Here is a 26,006-nt window from a genome sequence, read left to right on the forward strand (position 1 = left end):
AAGGTTACTAAAGTAAAGGAGCTCTTTCCAGTGCTGGTATCAGTTTTTCATTCAGTTCAATTTTAACTCATTCAAATCTGTTGCCGCCATTTGGGAGAAGGGTCTATTGTTCGTCGGCGCGATGTCCATCCGTCAACCCAAACGATCTCTAAATTCCTTTCTCGTACCAGTCTTCTCACTATTTCTGGACATAATATCTCTGCTGTCCTATGCGGAACAGCAACGTGAAATGACCAAATCCAACGTCTTATAGAGAGCGTGAGGGCACGACAGTGAATCTTTTAAGCTCTAACTGGGTAATTCGGTTACATTGTCCAAGTTGAGCGAATTAGAATAATCGCGAAGAAGTTCAATTAACGCAGACTCGCATTTTCAAGAGACATTTTTGTTGGGGGTAATCTTCGTAGCTAGCTCTTAAGGTCCCAATTTTCTCTCCACGTTATCAGGGAAGGGTCATATGTGCATCACGGCTGAAAAGAAAGCGAATTTATCCAAAAAGGAAAATGGATACGTAATAAAATTCTCCCCGTTGTAGTCGCATAGGAAATTAAACAGAAATAAGATGTAGACTTAAGCTCTCATAGCAACATTTCTCCCTTCTTACTCCCTTCTTAATTACTTTTATTTATCCCCGTAAGTTGTCGAACCCGCAAAATCTCTATCTTCAAGATGAGGACGAATTTTCTGATTTGCCCTCTTTTCTCAGATCTGTTAAGCTCTTCAGAACTGCATTTTAATTTTCCGATAGCCATTTAGTTTGTTTCTTTGTTCTTTTTAGGCATTTCCTTTTTTTTTGTTCATGCATATAAAAGTTAGCACTTAATCCTATTAATTCCTGCAGTGTATATTCACTTTCTGCTGATTTGTTATAATCCTAGCTAGTAACCCGCCACGATTAGTCTAAGCTTCTTGCGGATTGCAGCATATTTAATCTAAATGCAGTAAGATAATTTTAAGTAACGTTTAAAAAACGAGCAGGAGTGTTTTACCGGGTTTTAGACCCAATAAAACATGTGCTGCGAGTTTTTTGAACAGCTTTTAAAACATTCCTGGAGTTCATAACAATTTTACTTTTGTAAACGTTGGAAATTAGCAGGCGAGAAAAACACCGCATACTGATGAGGAGTGTTTTATCAGCTGATAACCACAGCATGCTAATAAGGAGGAGGTTTATCGATATAAAGTCACTGCACGTGATGTATTATCGACCATTTGATAGGTCAATGGGCTTATGAGTTGCTAATGAGTTTTTGAATTTGCACGAATGTACATTAAGTAGGTTATGTATGCATGAAAGTAATGAATCAATATATAAATGTGTAAAGGAATTTCATCTTTTTGTGTATTTCTTACCGCAGGATAATACTATGGCGATAGCAAATGACAATCCAGTGGGTCGCGATGCAGACAGCCTGTTGGCAGCAGGCGACTCTCGAGCCAATGTTCAGCCGGGTTTGATTGCACTTCACACTCTTTTTGTGCGCGAACATAACCGGCTTTGCGACGAGTACAAAAGGAAACACCCACAGGTGGAGTAGTAGCTTTATTAACAGTATCACTTTATTAAAAATGCTCTTCCAGCGAACCGTTTACATAACAAATTAGAAAACTATGATTCTAAAAAGACACAAATATCAAATACTAAAAGAAACAATTCTACAGTTAATTGCACAAAAATTAACCTAAGATATAGCTAGATTAGTACTAACGCAACTCCCTCAGGCCGCCCCAGTTCCAGACAAAGTCAGAGCGGACTTGAAAGAGTTGAGTTCTGTATCGTCTTTAAGTTTGTTGTTAAGGCCATTCCACATGACAGCCCCCTATAGCTAAACGCGGTCTTTCGTTAGTTGCTTGTACTGCTAATAGAACCTAACTAAAGAAATACTGTGAAACAACAGTTGCACGTAAAGGTGGCGCAGTACCTTTCTCTTTGCTTTGATCACACCGAAGGAATTCACTGACTCAAATAATTAGATTTCAATAGACCTTTATCACACGGCGAACATTTTGAGTCTCAGGAGAATAAAAAGCTTTGTTTTTGCACGGCAAGCCTCGCACTGAATTCGCGTCTGGCCGAGGCTTGCCGTGCGTAAACAAAGCTTTTTATTCTTCCGAGACTCAACATGGCCGACGAGTGATAAGCTGGTCTATCGAGTTTTAAAACAGGAGTGGTTGGTGAACATGTTACGCTTTGAAACTAGCAACTGGATATCCTCAGACAATCTCGTTCCCAGGACCCCCTCTGTAACGAAGGAAAAGAGAGAACCCTGGGAACGAGGTTGCTCCTCAGGTTCTCCTCACCAAAAATCCAAGCTGTCCCAGGCCTCTACCGGTCCTCTGGAATATTAAAAGACTATCAAAACATATTTCAAATTCACACGAAGAATCTAAACTACTTGCAATAAAAGACGATCTTAAGACTCCTGAACATCGTTCCAGAAAACTCTTCCAAATTACCTTGTGTACTAAGTCCGGCATTATTCGTTTCAACCGAATAAAGTGATTGAAAATATTTGTTTTGGGCAACGCCACTGCTGACCTGAAGGTATTTGAAAATTGTAATGGCTAAAAAGCTAGGCAGATGTGACCTTTGCTTGATTTTTCTGCTTATTACATGCATTTTATGACGCACACTCACCAAATGCTAATGAAATGCTGAATACATTTTTTTCTTCTCCAGGCTACCGACGAGCAGCTATTCCAGGCCGCGCGTCGCCTGGTAGCGGCTGAGCTCCAGGCCATCACGTTTCGTGAGTACTTGCCGTCGTTGTTGGGGGGCACGAAGCACATTCGTCCTTATGAAGGGTACAATAAGAGTGTGGACGTTGGGATGAGCAACATCATGGCAACAGCGGCTTTCAGGTTAAATTCCCACATATTTTCCATTGATTTCCAGTTAGTTATTTGTTATGTGACATGTAAACGTGGATCAATCCCAAATCAATTTTGTTTTAAGTTACCTAAATGGTATTTCATAAATAAAATATTTCAATGCTGTCGTTACTGAATGAATGTTATTGGCTAAGATTTCAAAGCAACAAGATGCCTATACCGGTATTTTTAGCTTGAAGCTGTGGTTGATTCATTTATTCCAACTGTATGCTTCGCAGATTGATAAAACTATCCTTGCTAACGGAATAGCTTGAGTCACGAAGATCGCGTTACGTCGTTTCCCTTGTGTTACGCTACTAAGGGTCTTACCTAAGTAGCGTGTTTCCAAGACTGTCAAACAAAGCACGATTCCTTCGCCAGGAACTCTCCAATTTCCACCGTTTTATATGTCAAGTGCTTCTTAGAAGTTATTCTTTCGATTTACCGCTTCAAAATGGTGAAATTTCCGTCACACTTAAGTCCACAACATGTTAACAATATGGCGCCACATATTTAATCCGGTTTTAATGAATAAATCAAATGATACTTTGACGTCACACAGGTAGGGGTGAGTGGGTCCCCTCCCTCGCGATATAAGCGACAAGAATGGATTTTGATTGGTCTGCTTTTGTTGAAGACAATCAGAACAATACATCCAGACTAGGAGAGGGGAGAGTTTAATGAATAAATTAATGTGCGGATTTGTGGCTACGACGAAGAAAAAAAAAAACAAAACAAGATGCCTATACGCTTGATGCTGTGTTTGCTGTACAAAAAGGTTAGACTTTGCTTTCACAGAATAGGTGGTGCACGGGGGTAAGAACTGGACTGAGTGGAGATCAGGAATAAAAATTTTGCTTACGCTTTTTGCTGGCCTTGGTTACATCGGCAATCGTTCCACAGTAAATAAATGGCTGTTTATTTAAAAATAGATTTAGTTATTACGCGGGATGCCCTGAAGGGGCATACCGTGACTAAAAACGGGTCGATTTCTTTTTCTTCGTCGTAGCCACAAATCGGTACATTAATATTTATTCATTAAACTCTCCCCTCTCCTACTCGGGATGTATTGTTCTGATTGTCTTCAACAAAAGCAGGCCAATCAAAATCCATTCTTGTCGCGTATATCGCGAGAGATGGGACCCACTCACCCCTACTTGTGTGACGTCAAAGCATCATTTAATTTATTCATTAATCTTGGATTAAATTGGTGGCGCCATATTGTTAACATGCTGTGGACTCAAGTGTGCCGTTTTAAAACGGAAAATAACAATTTTGAAACGGTAAATCGAAAGAATAACTTCTAAGAAGCACTCGAGCTTTACAAAGGTGGAAATCGGAGAATTCCTGGCGAAGGAATCGTGCTTTGTTTGACAGTCTTAGGCCACTGTGCGAGACTGAAAAGAGGTCATTGAGAAGCTTACGTTATCGTAATGGAATTTCAGAAATTTCCGGTGAACGTCTGAGTCGCGTAACACAAGGGAAACAACGTAACGCGATCATCGTGACTCAAACTATTCCATCAGCAAGGATAGTTTTATAAATCTGCGAAGCATACAGTTGGAATAAATGCATCTCGCGTAAATGCCAGTATAGGCATCTTGTTGTTGTTAACTTCGGTACCTTCAATGAATCAGACTTAAAATGTCCCGATGATTATCAGTTGCTGTTTCATTTAACCATTCATTCAAAGATTTATCTTAGTCGGCCTGTTGTGTTCAGTCAAAAGTAAGGGCTAGAGTGAAGCATTGACTCGTTATTTCAAAAGAAAAGAAAACATAATCTAGTGGATACAGTAAAAACTTTATATCAGTGTTGCAGTTTTAGATGTATTTCTAGTCATTTCAGAAGCCTTAACTTTTAAATTTTTTCAGGGCCTCGGACCCCCCCCCCCCTCCCCCCCTACTTGGCTCACCGATAACGCGTTTGAACTTGAAGCGAAAACGATCTGAACACGTTTTGATCAAAAGAGAAAAAAATCTCAGAAAAGTAAACAAGAGAGCATTATACTGAGGTCTTAATGTACATTTAGCGACCAGCGGGAGTTGTGCTTGGCCTGTCACTTTTATTAATTTTTTTTTTAATATCAAAACTGAATAATCAGAAGTGGAAGGGGTCGAAGAGGTGACAGAAGTGGGAAGACCGACTGCCCCCGCACCCCCACCCCCTTCTCCGCCAAGTACAGCCACTAGATCTGGAAGGAAGTCAGGAAGATCCACCCTAACATCTGTTGTATTCCGACTCACTGAACAAGTGACATCTGTCGGTGTTCCTTTCCACCAGTGATGTCGGCTTCCTCTTTCGGCAACTGATTCCTACCATAAATTTTCCTTTGATCGCTGAAACTTAACAGGGTTGTGCACTGCTTCAGAGGTTTATTTTGAGAGAATGGCAAAATATATATAGTATAAAGGCTATTTTTGTAGTTGTAAAGCAATTAATGTAAACTTTATTTGTTTTCGGGGAATGACGTCATCAGTTAGGGGATATGGGATATTTAAAGGAAAAAAAATTAAGAGATACAGGAAACCCATACACCCCACTAATAGGGCCTCACTGGTTTATCTTTGTCGCGCCGGTTGATCTGCTTTGCTAATGCCTGGCATTTGGACAAGTGAAACTATCATCTAATCGGTTTTTTTTTTTGTTTTAATCTATCGTTCGCCGGCAAACGATTATTTTGCTCGCTCGGCAGAGGAAGAGAATAGCCTATATCAGAAAACAAACAATGCCAGATACAACTTTTGATAGAAGTAGCTTCCGGCAGTGGCCAGTTAACAGAAATAGTTTTCTCGTTCTTTGGCAATTTCTGGTAAACTTTGTACTCTCAAGGTGTTTTAAGGCATGAAAAAATGAGTTAAAAATGCGAAATGTTCATACCTGCCTGTGAAACAAATCATTCATCGCATCGACATCGTTTTGGAGATAAGTGATCGGCTTTAGGACTGATCTTTTCGGATCTATTTGCAAACGCTCTTTTATTGTTCGACTTATCGTCCAATGAACGAACATGATACATCTGAAAGATTTGCTTGGATTTGAATAGGGTGCCGGGGGATCCTGTGGGGATGTCCCTGATACTGTATACATACCAAATATAACACTCTTCACAAATATACAGCAAACTGCGTTACAAAAATGAATAACGGAAATCTAGATAGATAAATTTTAATAATGGCGTACAAGAAATCTTAAAAGTTGAAATATTGTAAAATCACTATGACTGATAAATATACAGATATCTTATAAACTTCTCCGTTACAGTCCTCAATTTGTTACAGGTTCATATTCTCTCCTAAAAAGGTATGTCAGTAGATCTGACACAGAAGAAGTGAAAGAGAGTTCCAAAAGAAACGGGTTCAACAGAAGAAAAAGCCCTGAAACCATAGGTGAAAAATATTTGAGGAGGTAACAATGATGGGGAATTTCAGGGGTACAATCCATATTATTTTTTATCAGTATTTGGCAGGGAAACTTTTTCCAGGTGAGTCTCGGAACTGTATAAAACTCTCAGTAGAATCGTTGAAAGAGATCACTTTCTAACTCAATTCTCAATTGTCAATTCTGGTCCAAAAACTGATAATAATTGCAAAAGATGGCGTTTTCCTCCGAGAGCAATTTGCGATTGTCAAACCTTTGGGAGCTACAAATACAACGAGTGGGGAGGGGGGGGGGGGGGGGGTGGATTAATAACTGATAAATTCCTGATTATACTCTGAAAGAAACAGCGAAAATGTTCCGTTTTCATACACAAGTGTATGTAGCATCAAAAATAACCAGTGAAAAGAGTTAGAGGAGATGAAAGAAAAGAAATAGTATGCAGCGACTCTTACAGAAACATCCCACAAGCAGTGTTGCCTAAAATCACAGTGAAGTAATATATTGAGTAAGAGGAACAGTGCTTCATCCGATTTTCCAACACCAAGTAGTCAGTTTAAAAACACAAGGCGCAGCTGAGGTGTTTGGAAATGGAACAAAACACTCTTTCGAGTTTCCAATCTGAAACAGAACAAAACTTCTAAAATGAATGGAACTGGTTTTATAGCAAAGTTACCTTATCCACTAAGAGTTCAAATACCAGTGAAAGTACTCAGGATATGTTCCATTGCCATATTCCGGAAAAAGAATATAAGCAATGATTACTTAAAATCGTTCATAAGAGGCCTAGGTTTATGAAGTCACCTGGATACAAAACTGGTCTTGAACAGCATGCGCGAGCAAGTGCTTGTAAATAAGTCATATACCTTATGCTCGCCCCTAAAACTAGAAATCTAGAGACTATTGCCTTCATATTAATCCTGGCATGCGGTCAATCGAACGCAACCTTAAACTTGATAGAATTGGCAAGCTGTCCTTTTTTTCTAATTACATGCAGTATTCTTACATTAACAGCCTGTGCTATTTATACAAATGTTTTGTTTTATGAACAGAGTTGATTAGGCCCATTTGGCCACCGTAAAGAGATTGCTTGAATCTGCTGATGAAATATTCGTTTCCACTCCCCACCAACGTAGCCCCACAGTTTCTTTAGAAACTAACCCCCTTAATGTATGTGCAAAACACGATAAAACTACATTTATTTCGTTACCGTAAATGCCATATTTTGTAGAGGGAAACTGCGAATTTACTGTAAATTGTTTCGTTGGTAAAAACTGATCTAGTAATTAATTATTAATTATTAAATGTTGTTATTATAAATTATTATTATCAATTCAGTATTAATATATTCTATCAAGGGTTCATTTTTCTGAAGGAATCGATTACTCTAGATTACTTACAATGCTTGTTGTTTTTGTAACTGATGTAAGATAATCTTTATTACTCCGAGTTGAACATTAACACCACACTCAAGGAATAAAGTCATACCGTTCGCGCTATTTATGGCACAGTTAAGCCCAACTGAAATTGTCTTAAAAGAAGTTAACATTACAATCCTGATTAAAATTGTTCACAGTCACAAAAACTGCTTGGCACAAAATAGATAGGGCGGGGGATAAAAAAAATTAAGAAAAAAATGGCTATGCTCGCAGCTTAATGGCATCAGTTTAGCTTCCGAACATTCCTTGATTTTATCAGCGCAAAGGAGGAAGTCTACTTTAGGTGAAAAATTTTGTTTTTTGGATACTAATTTACCGTAGATTTAGTCTACAATAAACATCACTATATTGGCGAGAAGTCCATATCCACTTTGCCTTGCTTGCTATACCACTGATAAATCCCCAAGGTGAGTCACCGTGATTTGCAACCACAACTGCAAGAGGCCACTGCTGGTCATCGAAATCCGGGGAATTCCATCCGGGAGATAATACACCACTGCATCGCCAGCTTTCATTAGTCACCAGTCCGTTGCTGAAGGAGCCGAGTAAACCATACTTTACTCCCGAGTCCTTTCCTGCCACTGAAATAACTTGGGTGTCTCCTGGTATCAGAAAGGTCTCCGGGCGATTCCACATCCCGTTATCTTTACCGAGGCTTCTACCATCAGCAAACATTTCCATTGAGTTGTCACAAGTGAATGTTGCCTTGAAATCTAATGAACCAAATTAATACTCTGGTAATAAATTAATGTCATGTCGGCGGTTATGCTATGTTGTTATTTATCTATAGAGAATAGCATCTAAGTTTGTTGTTACCTGCTGTTTCGCATCTTTCCCCTGTAAATCCTGGTGGACAACTGCAGTTGAAGCCATTGACTCGATCAGTGCATGTGCCATTGTTGAGACAAGGGTTGCTCTTGCACTCGTTGACATCTGCAGTAAGAATCAACTTAATACACTCATGGACATGTACTTACTGACTAGAATTGTTTAAATCTTTTAATAAACATGACTGAACTGAATTCCATAGCTACAATATCAGAGAAGCCATTAATACCCCGGTCCGCATCCCTTTCTGTACAACTAACTACATTTAAGCGCGGTGCCTCCTTTTCCTTCTACGCGCACGTTTTGCGCATCTAGGGCCGAGATGGTCCAAGAAACTCTTATTTCTTAAGAATGGTCCTAAAAATTCAGAATTATTTCTGCGCGGGTTATGACTAATGGGAAAAGAAGATCTTAGAAAGGGTAAAAAATAAAACGAAATTGAAACTGGAAATGCCTATTTTCAACAAAATAAAACGTAAACGAATGGAAAGTTGATTTTTCCACAATGGATACAGACACCAAAAAATACGTCCATCTAACAGGTCAGTGACTTGGCAGCTAGAATAACAAGCAAAAGTCATAAAGAAGGTTTCTGACTGGTGACTGCTGCAATAACATATTCAATGCAACACCTGGCGGGTGCCAAGTACTGTAATATCAAGAAAATACTTTCGGGAAAAGTCCCTTACTTGTTTCGCAGTTTTTCCCGGTGAAGCCTTCCTTACAAATGCTTCTCGAGGGCTATAATGGGACGTTAAAGAGAAATTTGACCAGTTATTGTAAAGGTACAACCGTAGATAGTCCTAATGACCAGAGAAGCTATCGCGGAAAACATTTAAGAGATTTCAAATACGAGACAACAACTAAATTAACTGACCGTGTTGAAAAACACTTGGATATTTTGTACAGTAAAATCAAAGTGATTGTTTTCTCTGCTTGCTTAACTTTTCGATTTCTGAAACTAGTTTTACGTATAACATGTAATCTGTTTTTACAATAGCGTCCAGCGAGAGTTTTTCTCTGATTAAATAGCAGTATTGTTATTCGTTTATCGTAAATGAATTGTAAATTCTCCTTACCAGGAGATTGAAGTGATGGAAAAACTGGTTGGAGGCAAACTTATCCGAGTTGTTGTATTTGTCCAATGACAGCAGTTCACATAACAGTTTTCCATTACGGTCAGGAAATGCAGCCAAGTTATAAGAAAAGCAAGAAGAGCTTTCTAAACAGGCAAACCCACACTCGCTTTCGTCTTCAATTAGATCCGTGGCAAGGCTGGTGATGTTCAGATAGAAAAACTTGTTCACCCGAAAGTTGTGATAAGCCAGAGTAGCCTCAGAGGATCCTTGGCTGAAAGCTTCATAAAACACACCCAGCAAAAGGAAAATAAGTGCTTTAGTGAAAAAATATCATAATGAAATGTAGACTGATAAAAATTTATTTTTAGATCAGGATTTTAAAAGTCGTAAAATGGTAAAGTGCCAAGCAGCGAGTAATCTTACCTTTATAACTAATCACAAACATGGCGAAGATCGCCATTGTACAAACAGGATAACTTTTTAGAAGCACTGGAAAGACGGTAATCATGTTCTCTGTCGCGGTTTGAGTTTCGTTGATAAAAAATCTCTCTGTATATGCTAAACGTTCTATATAATTCAGGTAAGACAAACGTTTAGCGCTTAATTTGATTTTCGCTTTCGAAACAATTTTCACCTTTAATTAATGCCTGAAAATCGACTCAGGATATAAAAATTGTTAAACAATGAAAATAAGAACAATGAAGAAACTCACACTTGTGCTATGTTACCTTTGGATTTCTTGAGTTTATTTATCGTTTGGTGTTGGGAAGTGATGCAATAAGTGTTTTCTTTATGGTGAATATTCGAATCCAGGGGATAAAATATTTAAAAAGTTCAATGGTTTACCATTTTATTTATATTTTAGTTTAGTACCGATCTACCGCTGATCAAACGTTGTTTTCTCTTGGTATATATAAATTTGGTATAAGCAGGTGTTCTGCTTTGGACTTTTTCTCAGGACACTAATCTTTCCGTCAAGTATTTTTGAAATTGGTTTTTTACAAATAACAATAGATTGTTTACATTGAATCCTGCCTTATTTTACTTCAAGTTAACCTTTCGCTGGTATTGGCCTGGAAATGGCTATTCTTCCTATTTTTATGGTTTTTGGTAGGTTTTCACTGTGTTTCTTACCGAATTTATACCAGCTGATATTTTTCTAATTAAAGTTAGTCTTAACCGAACTAGTTTGAATCATAATAATAATAAAAATAACCTTTTAAGTCTTTTCCTTTGAATGTGACTATCAATGTAAATACTTTTGTTCTATGACCACGTATTTTTAATTACGCAAATGAAACTTGTAAACATGTACTCTGTAATTTATGGAAATACGCAAAAACTTGTAGTACCGCCTCTCTTCTTGGAAAGTGTGTGTGGTTTTGTTTTTGTTTGTTTGTTTTTTTTTTTGCGACAACAACGATGGACACTGCTTGAGACTTCAACTTAATATTAAACAAACTTATGATTGTAAATGACTTGTACAATTTTTTTTTGCTGCAAATGTTCATTTTAATTTTTATGTTTCTCCTATTGCTTTATTTTGGTTGGACATGGCGAAGTACATATCGAAAACTTTGAAAGAAAAGTAATTTTCTTTGTCAAATACAGAAAAGGAACATATTACAAATTCCGATACCAACCAATCATAAAAAGGCTTACGTTAGGCTACATTAGCAGTTGACGAGTGTTTGGCAGTAGGTTGTCAATCATACTCCGGTCAACATAAAAGCAATGCGAGAAGTTCTTCAATAGGAGCACTATGTGAACTAAGGAGTAAAGTAGATGTCGAATTAAAGTAAAGAGCTATTGAACAACCAACCGACTGTTTACATCTAAGCTGATTCGTGGTTAGACGTTTAAAACTCTATCTTACACAATGTGTCTAATTTTTGCCGTTGATTAATGCCTGAAAACGAATACAACATGGTGCCTAATTGTCGCCTTTAATTAAGGGCTAAGAATCTTGTCTAAGTTTATAAGCATGGGTTAAATTTTAGTATATATAACATGTATAATTTTCTCTTCAATGCTTTGGTAAGACCATATTTATAGCCCATATTTATAGTACATTTAAAGCACATTTATAGTATAGCATTTATAACATATTTATAGTACATAGTTCGATTTCTCGCCCTCAACAATCGATTTGGTATACAGCTGCCCTTACATTACATATGCATGCAGTCTTTGTTCAAAGGAAACAATAGGGAAAAAAACGCCTTTGGATTACTACGCTTTGTTCAGGGTTTAAATTTCACTTGTTAGGACTTGTAGTGAAGAGTGAAAAATATATATATATAATTTTTATTTGATTTTATTATTATCATCATTACTATTATTTATTCATTTTAATTTTTTTTTTGGTCTGCATACCAAGGAGTGAAGCACGCCTCCACGTATTTTAATTATGCTGGTTTTTTGTTGTTGTTGTTGTTTTTTTGTTGTTTTTTCCTTTTCTTTTCTTTCTCTTTTTTTTTTGCGGCTAAATAAAATCGAACAGTGCGTTCTAGGACTACTCATTTTTAACAAAAACACAAGATGCCTATACTGGCATTTACGCGTGGTGCTGTGGCTGATTCATTTATTCCAACTGTATGCTTCGCAGATTGATAAAATTATCCTTGCTAATGGAATAGTTTGAGTTACGAAGATCGCGTTACGTTGTTTCCCTTGTGTTACGCTACTTAGGATTTTCCTGGAAATTTCGGAAATTCCATGACGATAACCTCTTTTAAGTCTTCCATCGTGCTTCTAAGACCGTCATTCCTTCGCCAGAAACTCTCCGATTTCCACCGTTTTCAATATCGAGTGCTTCTTAGAAGTTATGCTTTCGATTCACCGCTTCAAAATGGTGAAATTTCCGTTTGAAAACGGCACACTTGAGTCCACAACATGTTAACAATATGGCACCACAAATTTAATCCGGTTTTAATGAATAAATCAAATGATGCTTTGACGTCACACAGGTAGGGGGTGAGTGGGTCCCCTCCCTCGCGATATACGCGACAAGAATCGATTTTGATTGGCCTGCTTTTGTTGAATACAATCAGAACAATACATCCCGACTAGGAGAGGGGAGAGTTTAATGGATGAATTAATGTGTAGATTTGTGGCTAAGACGAAAAAAAAAAAGAAAAGAAATCGACCCGTTTTTAGACACGGTATGCGCCTTAAGTCATCCCGCGTAAAAAAAAAAAATCGACCCATTTGTGGACACGGTATGCCCCTCAGGGCATCCCGCGTAAAAACAATAAACAGAAATTAATGTTAATTGCTATATGTATGCGTATGTGTGAATGGAGAGCCTAGCTGCCAAGCAGTTTAAACATTCTCAACTTGCTTTTGCCTGAACGCATCGTACACCTTGAGTGATGACGCAACACAGCCATTAATTCCCAGTCAACGATGAGGTCACAATGTTGATGTCGAAAAAGTGCCAAATATCGATATAAACGGTCGTCCTGGTATCGGATCGATTTGAAAAACTGGTATCGGCCCACCCTCAAAACTGAAGGGCCACTAGCTGGTCTGTAATATACAAAATTATAAAATAATTTTCTTTAAACCTTAACTGTTTCATCCTAGATTTGGTCACAGTCAGGTCAACACTCACTTGTGGCGGTATGAAGAAGATGGTAGTATGTCTCCATATGGACACCTTCTCCTGAGAGACGCTTACTTTGCTCCTGAAAGAGTGAAAAGAGAGGGAGGAATAGACCCTCTCCTTAGAGGAGCAGTGAGACAAGCAGCACAGGAAATAGATTTAGAGGTGTGTTAATTCTGAACGCTCACCGCACTTTTTGTTTTTATCACACTAGACTGTGATCCTTCAAAATGATGGCCGGAATCTAGCTGGACTAACTTCGTCCCCAGGGTCCTTGCAGAATTCGAATCGTGGAGTACTTTGGTTGCATGTGTCAGGGTTTTCACCGCCCGCCATTCTGAATTTTGCGAGGATCCTAGGGACAAGGTTGCCGTGGAATGAGTTCGACATTGTGGACATATTTCCGGGCAATATTCCATACTTTCATCGAGAATTCACAAAGTGATAGAAAGCTAGTTTTGTGTAATTGTTAGGGGCATGACGTATACTACTTCTCACGGTCATGCGAAACTCCTTTAGTTTGCACTTATGTTTTACAAACGTTAACTATATAAAATAAATAAATAAATAAATAAATAAATAAATAAATAAAACAAAATAAAAGTGAATTTTAGTGGCACGTCTGCAGAGAGTAGCTCTTCATCCGATGCTTCATGGCTGAAATGTTCGTTTCAATCTGTGTGGTGCACGTTTTCTATTTGGTAGTTTAAATCGTTTGAATTTGGAGCCATTTCAGTCTATGAATTAAAAAATAGAAGATAATTTTACACCCTTTAAACATATTTTTCTTTTAATTCTTCTTTCTGCATTGTATTAATAGATGGTAGATGAGATGAGAAATGTTCTGTTCCCTTCTGGTCGTGATCGCCAACTTGGTTTGGATCTAGCGGCTATGAACATACAACGTGGAAGAGATCATGGCTTGCCTGACTACAATTCTGTGAGAAAGGCGCTTGGTTTAAAAGGTTGGTGACTCATAAACGTAACATGAAGGTCTCATCTCCCGTTTTTGGCCGCTGACGAACCTCCTTTAATTGAATCTTCAGTCATCAGTCAGTCAGTCATCATTCGTCGGTCAGCCAGTCAGTTACAGACGGTCGGTCAGTCGGTCGCTCAGTCAGTCGGTCGATCGGTCGCTTAGTCAGTCAGTCGGTCATTTGGTCGACCTGTCAGTCAATCAGTCGGTCAGTCAGCCAATCGGTCGGTCAGTCAGCCAGTCAGTTGGTCGGTCCGTCGGTCAGTCATTCGGTCGGTCGCTCAGTCAGTCAGTCAGTCAGTCAGTCAGGTAGTCAGTGAGTCGGTCATTTGGTCAGTCCGTCGGTCAGTCAGTCAGTCGGTCAGTCGACGGTCAATCAGTCAGACAGTCAGTGAGTCAGTCAGTCAGTCAGTCAGTCAGTCAGTCATTTAGTCGGTCAATCGGTGGCCAGTCAGTCATTTATTCCTCCTTTCGTTCGCTTCGTGACCCAGTCAGTCAGTAAGTTATAAATTAGCTAGTCAGTCAGTAAGTAAGTCAGTCAGTCAGTCAGTCAAACAGTCAGTCAGCCAGTCAGTCAGTCAGTCGATCGGTCAGTCGGTCGGTCAGTCAGTCAGTCAGTCAGTCGGTCGGTCAGTCAGTCGGTCAGTCAGGCAGTCGGTCAGTCAGTCAGTCGGTCGGTCAGTCAGTCAGTCAGTCAGTCAGACGGACAGTCAGTCAGTCGGTCAGTCAGTCAGTCAGTCAGTCAGTCGGTCAGTCAGTCAGTCAGTCAGTCGGTCAGTCAGTCAGTCAGTCAGTCGGTCGGTCAGTCTGAGTCACTCAGTCAAACAGTTGGTCATTCAGTTACCAATTTAGTTATGCAGTCAGTTATAACCAGTCAGTCAATGTGACAGACAGACACAATGGCGAACAGAAAGATGACCGGAAATACCCACCGTCCGGGAGACTTCAGGTGCGAGGACAATCTCGTACCCAGAGTCTTCAGGCTGTTTGGTCAGCGGGGCAACGCCGGGAAGACTCTAGGGACATCGAAAAAATTCAATTTTTTTGATTGGTTGTTCCGTAACTGTTTCCATTGTTTTACCGCAGAAATCCTGCGGTAATAAAATTCAATGTCCCCAGAGTCTTCCCGGCGTTGCCCCGCTGACCAAAAAGCCTGAAGACTCTGGGTACGAGATTGGTGCGAGGATCTTTCTTCTATTTGAGACTTCAGTCACTTAGACTGTAGCTGTAAGTCATCAAACTGAGCACCGACCGATGTTTATCGCAGTACTACCATGCTTTCTAAAAACAACTATTCCTAGATCTGCTGTTGAAATGTCGTTCTTTTTTTTCTGAAGAGATTAGTAGTTTCTCCGACATCACAAATGATTCCGTGATTGCCCATAAAATGAAGGAGCTTTACCAAGAGAGAAACAATATTGACTTATGGGTAGGAGGCTTGGCCGAGGAACATGAGGATGGCAGTGAGCTGGGACCGACTTTTAGAACGTGAGTTATTTTGAAAAAACCCTGGGAGGAAATATATTACGTTAAAAAGATTAAAGTAACAATTCCGTGCGTTCAAGAGTTGAGCAATTTCCTTCGAATCGGCTTATTTATTTGGAAAACGACACGTGAATGCCTTGGGAGGAACAAAGACCCCGTAAATTTGGAACTTGGAAAACTTACGCTTTCTCCGACATGAACATTATCCCTACGAGTTGATTCCATTGTTTGTGCTGTACGGTATGTGAGCAATAAAGCCTTTGAGATCTCCCTATTGTATAAAATGACACACGCGTCGCCATGGAACGAGCAACCATTCGAATTGACGTAATGTGTTTTACATAGGAGTATACTTATATTAACGTAGGCGCGTTGGTGTAATGATTATAACGTTGGACTTTCAATCGAGCTTTCTGTCGAAGGTAAGAGGGTCGGTGGTTCGAAGCTAGGTTGATCTCTGCATTGTACTGTTGTTTCCTTATTCAAGAAACTGCACTCCACATTTTCTCTCTTTACCGTATCCCCAGTGGTCCAAAGAAAGAATGACTTTATCCACGGGATAAGTCGCTATCCTGTGGATAAAATGCACTTTAGATAATACATTTTATTACTCAACACATTGTAATACTCAGTGCCCAAACATGGTCATGATGCACTGAAAACTCGTCATCCGTAGTCAACAGAAATTCTGAGATATACGTAATTTCGTGTGTCACGGGGAGAAAAATGGCAAAAAAACAAAAAAAAAAAAACAAAAACAAAAACAAAAGCAAAAACAAACAATAATAAAAAAAAATCGTCTCCAGCCTTTCTGCAATAAAGTTGCGCTTTGGTATCGATGTGTTGACTAATAAAACAATTATCCTGCTCAATCTTGCAGAGTATCCCGATTTTATCCAACTCGACCTAGGGCCTCGTCGGCTCAGTGTCAAGCTTAGCCAATAAAAAGAACTACTCGTAATTGCTTCATGTCACAGAACCGGATTGAGCTTCTTTCGTGTTGGCCACTTAAGCTGACTTTACCTTCTCTAATTATGTTGGCGTTGAACTATAGACGAAACATTTTTTTTCTTGCAGAATCGTGATTCGTAACTTCCTTAGAATCAGAGACGGTGACAGGTTCTGGTATGAGCGTCATCTCTCTAAAGAGGTAACACTCTCTCTTGCCTTTCGTTGCCTCTTTGTGTAATTCATAATTCTTATCCCTGAATTGTACCTCGATCAGTCCTATTGCAATTACTCAGGGTGCATTCTTTTGGGGCTATTCTAGCTATTCTTATTCCGGTTTGGGAATAATAGAATGCACAGAATTTCAATTTGGAAAAGAACGTTCCTAATATCTGGAAACGGAATACCCATGGCGGTGGTGACCTGAGAACTACGTACTAGCTATGTCTGCGCGCGCGAGCGGCCGCGTAGGATTTCCCGCCAAAAATTTCCAAAAAAGAACGCGTATTATGTCTTTTCCAAGTAAACCGTATTCCTTCCATTCTGTTCATTCTGCTATCGGGAGCAGAATGAACAGAATGATGTTCCGTTCATTCCGAAAACAGAATAGCTCCCAAAAAACACAAATACCGTCTATTCCGAGTATTCATATTCCGGAATAGTCCCAAAAGAACGCGCCCTTGGTTTTAGATCATGGATTAAATCCCGTAAATACAAATGGCGACGGGACTGCAGTCTAACCTTGTGTTCTTAACTTGAGTAGAGGGGCTAATTTTTAAGGCAACTGGTCATAACGCGTTTTTTCAAAGAGGGCCCACCTTGTCTGTGGTAGGGGAGTTATAGCAGACGCCACCTGTCTCATGAACATTACCGACAAAACCTTATTGGGTTTAAAATTTGAGTCCACACAGAAATATTCAGCTAGCAAGAGTGCTCATTGCTAGATAAACAAGAAAAGTGAGGTTTGAATCTTATTGTCGTTTTTACTGCTGGATAGAGGGGTGGCTATGCAATAAAGACACCATCTTTTAAGGTTTAGGAAGGGGAGGGGGTAGTGGGAAGGGGTGCAGGCAGAGAGTACCATGTTTTGTTGTTTGGTGGGTCCTGTACGAGTATAGTAGTTTTGACCACTTCCCCTGAATAAAAAAAAACACTCACGCTAAACCTTTGGTTCTCACTGACAGGAAATTGAAAAGGTCCATTCCCTGACACTCGGCAAAATCATCCGCCTCAACACTGGATTCAAAAGCGCACCAGATAACGTGTTTTTTTCCGCACAATATTGCGCAAGCGTAAAAGATTTCCAGTGCGTACCGCATGACGAAGAAGTCACCGAAAGTTGCAGCATTATTAAAGAGAAGCTGGATAATCTTGAGCGTAAACTGTCAAAACAAAAGCAAAATTGTGATGGAAGATCGACCTCAGTGACTGATGCGGATTCTTCAAATGATACGTTGACTACTACCTTAATAGTGATTTGCGCCATGTTCTTCATCGTCGCCTTGGTGTTGTCCGTTCTTTCCCTCAAACTTTGGAATCGATCGCGGCGGCGTAAACTGAAAGCTAACCTCTGCGAGAACAAAGAAACCGAATTCGAAATGAACTATCAGCTTAAAGAATGTTGTTTAGTCCGTCCAAACGCCGCAACTATTTCATAATTTTCACTATTTCGTAAAGGAGACCTGATGGGGGAGGTGTTGATTATTGAAGTACAGTGGAAACCGATTAATACGGACACCAAAGGGACACGCGAAAGTGTCTGCATTAAGCGGGCTCTCAGAATAAAAGTCACGGACAAATGGTTTATCGATGCAAAGACTATAGCATACAATTAAAAAGCAACAGAACGATGCTTAACGCCTCAACTGTAACTTAAGTTGAAACTGAAGAAACTTGCGCTCATTCAAAAAGCCTCACATTAAAATTAATGCTAAGTTCTCTCAGTGCTTCAAATGCGACTGACAAGGTAATCATTTAAAATGGTCTGTGACTTTGCTCGTCACTGACATTTTGAGTTTGTAGTTTAGCCAGACTGTCTTGGACGGCTAAATATTTGACAATTCATACACTGCGTAGATAACCACTGTCCGTAAAGCGAGGTTAACTTTCAATTGTATGAGAGCATGTCAGTCGGGTCACAGATAAGTGTCCGTTTTTTTTTTTTTAACAACCACAACAACTTATTTACAGATTTAGATTATATAAAGGGCTTGTTCCGCAAATAGCCACAAAGCTAGTCGAGGCGGGACAAGACAAAAAAAAAATTACAGCAAATTGCAAACATTCTGGCCTGTGCTAATCGGTGTCCGTATTGAGTGGGCTAAAAATGTAAGAGAACATAGATGAGCTTTTGGTCAGGACAAACACAACTGACCGTAATAAGCGGGTGTTCGTATTGTGGGCTTCCACTGTACTCTAATTCCCTGTGACTGTCGAGCACAAAAGACGTAAAACGTATATTAGAGAGATTTAGCATCGCGTTGACGTGAAACGGCAAACGTCACCTTGTTGTTTCACGTTTCACGTTTCACGTAAAATACCGTGAACCTTTTGACTTTAGCTGGAACTTTGCGAGTTTCGATAAAGCTGATTTGCGACTCACTGTGGTGAGTTCATGAAGAAAAGTGCGGTGAGGAGTGAGTTGTGAAGGATTTTTAAAAATGGAACTTAATTTTCCCTAGTATGACTTGCCGGAAAAGTTATTGGGGTACTTGTTTTTAACAATTAGCTACTTATATGTATAAGAAAAAACGGATGAAATACTTACGTAGTTCTCACGTAGACGGAAAACGCGAAATAGCCTATTTTCACGTAGAAACAGCAACCGGCAAACACGAAAAATGGCGGGAAAATCGTGGTCACGTGGTCATTTTTGCCGTACGCGTTTCACGTATACGTGATGCTAAATCTCGCTATTATTACACGTAAAACGTATACGTAAAACGTATGTTACAACGTTACTCATTCTTCAATCGAAAATTTCATTCCCTCTCGGCGACCAATAATTTTGGCGATTTCAACAGCTTTTAAGGAAATTTAACTTGGCGAGTACTTAAATTTATATATTAGAGTTCTAAATAAATTGTTCAATTTGCTATATAGTGAAGTAGAAAATGCCTGTAACTTAATATATTTTTCCACTTGTTCCATTTTAAGGTAAACTAAAGTTTACCAGTTCATTTTGTCGTCTTTTTAATTCAGTTGCTATTGCTCCCGTTGTAAATATTACCCGAAAATAGTTTTTTTTACGTTCCTAGCTTTTACACAGTTTTGACCGAAAACATTTTATACCCTCTTTCGTTTTCATGTCAAATCTCTAAATCGAATATCTACCACTATCCACCCCAATTTTGCTTAATAGCGTTCAATTCTCTTCGCGCCTTTTGGTCACTCTCAACGCCCGCAACACGTCCCAAGGTATCTCCGCGTTCAAAATGGCGCCTGGGTGAGTAAGCTCCGCTATTTTTTGAATATCGAGAAGATCCTGAGGACGAGGGTGCGCCGGGTCAGCGGTGCATGGCAGGCAACAAATTGGAATGTTGCAAAACCTGTTCACTCTTAGGTCCTCTGATGCTTAAATTTAAAGATAAAATATTCCTGGTTCAGTGAGGAAATAATTAGCTCATACTGTAATGGATAGGATTATTTGGAACTAACTTGCAATGTAAATTACAGAATGATGAAATAAGACTTCGAAATTGACTAAAAGAGTTTTATAGTTCCAGTTAAGGCATCTGAATGAACAAGAATTTACAAGAGGACGACGAAATATGTCTTAAATATCTTTTATTTTTCATAGAAGAATTAAAAAGACTTACATAATAAAAAATACAATAAAAATTAAACAGTAATTTTGGCTGAGGTCATATACTTTCTTCATCTGACCGATTCACTCTGAAATCATAACGCTTAATTGTTAAAGCAGTTTTCATTTTGTAGCGTTTTCCAACTGAGTGTCGTACTGAACTAAAACCAAAGTAATTACTCTGACCAATCGCAACAGATGAAACAACACAACGAGCCAATCAGAATTCGAAGCAAACATGTGTAACTGACGCCAAGCGCGGGAAAACGCGTGCGGCCAAAACACGATTGGTTTTGGTTTGGATTCCCATTGGTTGAAAAAGTGGAGCGAGTTTTGTTAACCAATCGCTGACCGCAGTAATGCAAAACCAAGGCAAACGCGAATTTCTTTCGACAATCAATTAAAAACCGCTCTACAGTCGTAAAAGCAAAACCAAAGGAATTTCTCTTGTCAATCACAACAGTCAAAAACCAAAAACATTGAGCCAATCAGAACTCCAAGTAAATACATGTATTCATGTAAGTGGCGCAACCTCTTTCCCAGGCTCCTCTCTCTTCCTCCCTGGGAACGAGGTTGTAACCGGCGCCGAGCGCGGGAAAACGCGTGCGGTCAAGTCACGATTGGTGCATGGTTTTGGTTCTCATTGGTTGAGTAAGTGGCGCGAGTTTTGTTTACCAATCATAGAGCGTATATACGTAGTGAAGCAAAAACAAAACAAACGCAAAATTACTTTCGATACTCAACTGAGAACTACTCCATCGTTGAGTTTCATCTTTGCTTGGCCCTGATGAAATTAAATCCAGCAACGCACGCAGACAAGTTTAGTCACACCCTTTTCACTACAAAGATCGCCCCGATGCTCAAAACGGGAAAAACTTTTTCAAAGTAACGTGCCGACAGTAGGTATCTTAGAACAAGAAAAATGAAATTATTTTGAAAATAACTGAAAACATCGAAAGGCTAAAGAATATAAACCCAAACTTACCCCTTAACCAATGTGTTTTGAACCAAAAAGCAACAACAACCACAAAAAAAAGGAAACAAAGGAAACAAAAAAAAAAATAAAACAAAAACGCAAAAATGAAAATGAAATCAAACAAACAAAGAAAAGACGTAACTGAAATGAAGTCTTCTATGTAATTAAAAGCGTAACGGATCTAATTAAATTCTTCAAACCAACAAGCGGAACAAAATCTCGTTGAACTGAAAAAATTCTGATAGGGATTAGGGCGTGTACCTTGCTCAAATCAGTAAATTAAGTGAAATCCCATTATTACGACCTCATTTGGATAGTAACTTTTGAGCAGAATACGACCTTTCAATTGTTCCACCGTGGATAAGGGTAAAAACAACAGGTGCACTGAAATCCCGTTATTGCAAATCGGAGGGCACATTGATCCCTGTTTTTGATCAACTTGTTTTAATCCATGCTTGATGAAGACAACTGCAATTGACTTTCTTCAACAAAAATGGGCAACAAGTATTTCTCATCGAAACGCGACCAAACTCTGACCAACCAAGACTTTTCATATTGTCTCTTCTCGATTCTCTCTTGCGGCGTGCTTCCAGAAGGGTCATTAACATCAATTAGACTCAACCGGCGCGCCCGCTTCTCTTCTTCAAGCACATCGATGCCTGTTTTGATTTTCAAACATGAGAGAACCGGCATGGACACACCTCCAAATACGATCACAGACACGATTACAATGATAAGAGTCGTTGTTAGCATCATTTGACGCGGGATAGACACCGTGTTTCTCACAGCTAAGGCAAACGCGATCGCACCTCGCAGACCAGAGAAAAACATCATATGCTGAACGTTGAGTGGTATTTTTCGCGTTCTTCCGATGTTCAGGAAAAAGGAAAGTGGGTAGATGTTTAAAGCGCGGCCAACCTGTATCGCCATGAATGACCAGCCGATGAACCCCGCGTTCCATTGATGATTTGTAAAAGCAAAAACAGACAGACCGATGTAAGAAAATATGAAAGTCTCTGCTAGGAAATTTAGAAGTTCAAACGTTTGCATGGTGCGCGTCCTGGATTCTTCCGTGAGATTTCTATACGTATAATGTTGCTGAGTTATTCCGCAGAAGAGTACAGCGACAATACCTGACCAATTCGATAGTTCAGCTGCTAAAAATGTGCAATAAGACATGAGGAAAAACAGGGCTGTTTCTAAGATCGGAAAGCTTCCTATTTTTGTGAGCTTTGTCACGAGTGCGTTGATACAAGACATACTACATCCGATCGTGAAGGAACCAACGAAAATAGCCACAAAATCTGCTATGGCTTTTAAAAACGACAGCAGGTCGAAATCCCGCAAGTCGCTCTGGTTGTACGCCAGGTACGTTTCGATAGCTCTGTAAAGGACTATAGCAACGGCATCGTTGAGGACGCTCTCTCCAAAAACGAGAGCGTACAAGTCGAGATCTGCGTGAATATCGTGAAAGATCGCCAGCACGGTTACGGGATCAGTGGCGGAAATCAAAGCGCCGAAGAGCAAACATTCCGCGTAATCGAAACTCTCTGTGACTCCAGTCCAGATGTTGAATCCAAAAACAAGGGAGCCGGTAACGATACAGGAGATCGTGGTTCCAAAGAACGCGTACGTCATTATTGCGCCTAAATTTCGGAAGAAATAACGCTTCTGAAAACTATACCCCGCGTAGAAGATGATTGGGGGAAGAAGTACGTAGAAAAATATTTCCGGATTAAAGGAGGACTTGGACTCAATCTCGTTTCCTTCGTCTGATGGAGAGGTGTTTGGCGGAAAGCGAATTCCTGTGAGAGTGTAGGAATATTCTGTGCCGTTGATACTGACGAAGACGTTCTTGGGTGCTATGGTTATATTGCCGCAATTTTTCAATTTCACAGCCAGTGGCTTTCTGTGTGCGTGGTTCTCGGAGTACTTGATAATGGCACCCACTGCCACTCCGAGGATCATGGCGACCCCTGTTTCGTGAAAGAACTCGAATCTACGGATCTTGAACAGCCAGATCATGAGCACGTTGATGATCAAAAGAGTGATGAGTATGAGCATGCTTAGACTGTCTGTCTTGTGAGTGTTTTCCATCTCGTCCTCTTTCTTGCCCTCTAGTGTGGTCGGAGTTTCCACGGCGTCCACGAACATGGCGCAAAGACTTACGAAAACAAGAACAGCGAGAACATAGTCCACTTTGGCAATCGTTCTACAGCTTAAAGGAAACATCGTGATTTGAATTCCAAACGGCAAATTCACTGTCTTTAACCGCGTTTCAATTTAACTCATCCACTGGTTCGCTGAAGTGCAGTGACAGAATTGGAAGATCAATATTATTTGAAGCAACCAATATTATTTTCGAAGCCAGTGCTAGAATGGAACTTTCACAGAATTCGGAGAATTGAATGAAGACCATGTTTCTTCATAATCCATCGCTCTTGAGAAGTTGAACAGAGATTTGAGCGATGATCTAATGGACTTTCGTCTCGGATGCCTGCGGAGATTAGAAGAAATAAGCTCGGGAAGGAAGAAACATGGTGAATTTTTAATGAGGAACCTGTTTTCTTGTCGAAAGGCTATTTGCTCAAGTGCGGGAATAGACAGGTGGATGAGATGAACAGCGAAACGTGAAAAAGTAAACTATTTAACATTATGAAAGAAAAAGAAAAAAAAAAAGAAAAAGAAAACAAAAAAAAAACAAAAAAAGAAAAACAAGAACAAAAAAAGAAAAAACAACCAACAACTTCCAACAACTTTCAACTTTCAACTTTCAACTTGGCAAGTTTTGTCACCTGAATCTACACATCACCCAAAGAACTTCTGCGACAAAATATTTGGATTCGCAGAAAACGCTTCTTTTTTTTTTTTTTTTTACAAATTTTTAAATCCTGTATTTCTGCGGTCTACCCGTGCCGCTGACTAGGAAGGACGACGGGCGTCATGTGACGTAGATTCAGGAACCAGCACTAGAGTGTTGGAAACGAAGTGAAAAGAAAATAGTGAGTGTTGGTGTCTTGTCTTCGGTCTTCGTGTTATATCTGCCATGTCATTGGCTAATACAAATTTGAAGTCACGTGTTCCTTAATCTACGTCACAGTTCGGAGAAGAACCGAGAGAAGACTAAGTAAAGCGGTGAGCCAAAATGGCGGCAAATTTAAAGGTTTTCGAAAACCATTTGAAAACCTGCGTTTTTGAGTTCATCACCTTGCTCAAAATTCCTTATCTTAATTCACTCCCAGGAGTGATCAATATGTAATTTCTCCTTACATTATCAATACATTGTCATCCAGACAGGTGATGAGAATGAAGAAACTCATCAACTAAAAGAATGGAACATTCTACCTTGTTTTTTTTTAGATCAGCCATCTGTGGACGATTTCAAATCTGCTGACGAACTATTTTAGTTTCTCCCACTGATTTTGTATAATTATTTATTATTATTTATTTATCTATTTACTTATTTCTTTTTGTAACATGATAGCACCGCCTTTTTCTTGTAATTTTAATCTTTCACATGCACATTCACAGTGATGTGAAACCTTTGTGAATTATAATAAATAAATAAATAAATAAATAAATAAAAAAGTAAATAAATATAGGTTATATTGTTCAGTGATGTAACACCAAATTCTGTGAACTAACTTTAAAAAGAAATGTATGGAAGTCAGTCAGGAGAATTAACATTCAGATCATGGGAGTGAAAGGGTTACAACTGGGTTAAAAAAGGGCTAAAACTGCAAAATTTCAACTGTTGATCAGGACCGAAAGGGTTCAGTTCTTTCCTTGCTCCAAATTCTCAATCTTTACCAAACTTTTTACCCTTTATTTATAGTTTGGCATTGCTTTCCTGACTTAACCTCAGTTAGTCAGTAATTAATTTTGATTTAACAACATACAACAACAAGAACAACAACAGAATCATGCGTTTATAAACAATTTTTCCCTCTGGACTGGCAGCAAGAGAGCAATTTGGTCAGGAAATACAACGCATGCAATGTAAGGCAAAACCAAAGAGAGAGGACCCTGGGATGGGGTTGATCCATCCTTGGAGACCCTGGATCAGGAGGAAGTCCAAACGTTCTTGTTAACTTTTTGACTTCCTCCTGACCCAGCTATCTGCCCCTGGGTCTCTGAGGACGTTTCAGATCCCTTGTCTTCCTCAAAATACCCTTATTTTCACACGTCATTTTCTTTTGTTCTTCCAAGTGATGATAAATTATTGAATAAACACATACAACTACTTGAAATTAAAATTAAAATTGGGCTGAAAATTAGGCAGAAACAATAGCTTGCAATGAAGCAAAATTCATTACAATGGAAAAAAACAATAGAACAAATCCCTTCACCATACATCCCTCTCCCCCTCCCCCGGGGAAATATTCTAGTTAACCTTGTCCCCCAGAAAATGGTTGTGGTATACATGTATAACAAGGCGGGACCCGGGTACCACGACCAGGATACACAAGAGTCAGTACCTGCCTACTTTTAAACTGAACATAAAGAAATTCACTTCAAGTGTAATTTTCTGCCCAGCTACTCTCCTATAGGTGCTCCCCTACTTCAAAACTTAATGAAACTCCTGAGTGCTACCCTTCTGGTTCAGTCAACCAG

General features: G+C 39.4%; 1 protein-coding gene and 1 pseudogene across 2 annotated transcripts in view; one reads left to right on the forward strand and one right to left on the reverse strand.

The window, feature by feature from the left end:
• Positions 1–20,472, forward strand: part of LOC146482355 (uncharacterized) — a 45,809-nt gene extending 25,337 nt beyond the window's left edge. For both annotated transcript variants that reach the window (XM_085107209.1, XM_085107210.1), the window contains exons 22-28: positions 1,359–1,529; positions 2,681–2,862; positions 13,184–13,367; positions 14,023–14,167; positions 15,516–15,666; positions 16,741–16,813; positions 17,796–20,472. In XM_085107209.1, the coding sequence (XP_084963335.1) occupies positions 1,359–1,529; positions 2,681–2,862; positions 13,184–13,367; positions 14,023–14,167; positions 15,516–15,666; positions 16,741–16,813; positions 17,796–18,269 (1,380 nt within the window). In that variant the 3' untranslated portion in view covers positions 18,270–20,472. The remainder of the gene's footprint in view (positions 1–1,358; positions 1,530–2,680; positions 2,863–13,183; positions 13,368–14,022; positions 14,168–15,515; positions 15,667–16,740; positions 16,814–17,795) is intronic.
• Positions 20,473–20,615: 143 nt separating this feature from the next.
• LOC146482357 (sodium/hydrogen exchanger 7 pseudogene) lies at positions 20,616–24,150 on the reverse strand (annotated as a pseudogene).
• Between the last annotated feature and the right edge of the window lie 1,856 nt (positions 24,151–26,006).

Source organism: Pavona decussata, unplaced genomic scaffold (assembly GCF_977016875.1).
Source record: "Pavona decussata unplaced genomic scaffold, jaPavDecu1.1 SCAFFOLD_46, whole genome shotgun sequence".
NCBI lineage: Eukaryota > Metazoa > Cnidaria > Anthozoa > Scleractinia > Agariciidae > Pavona > Pavona decussata.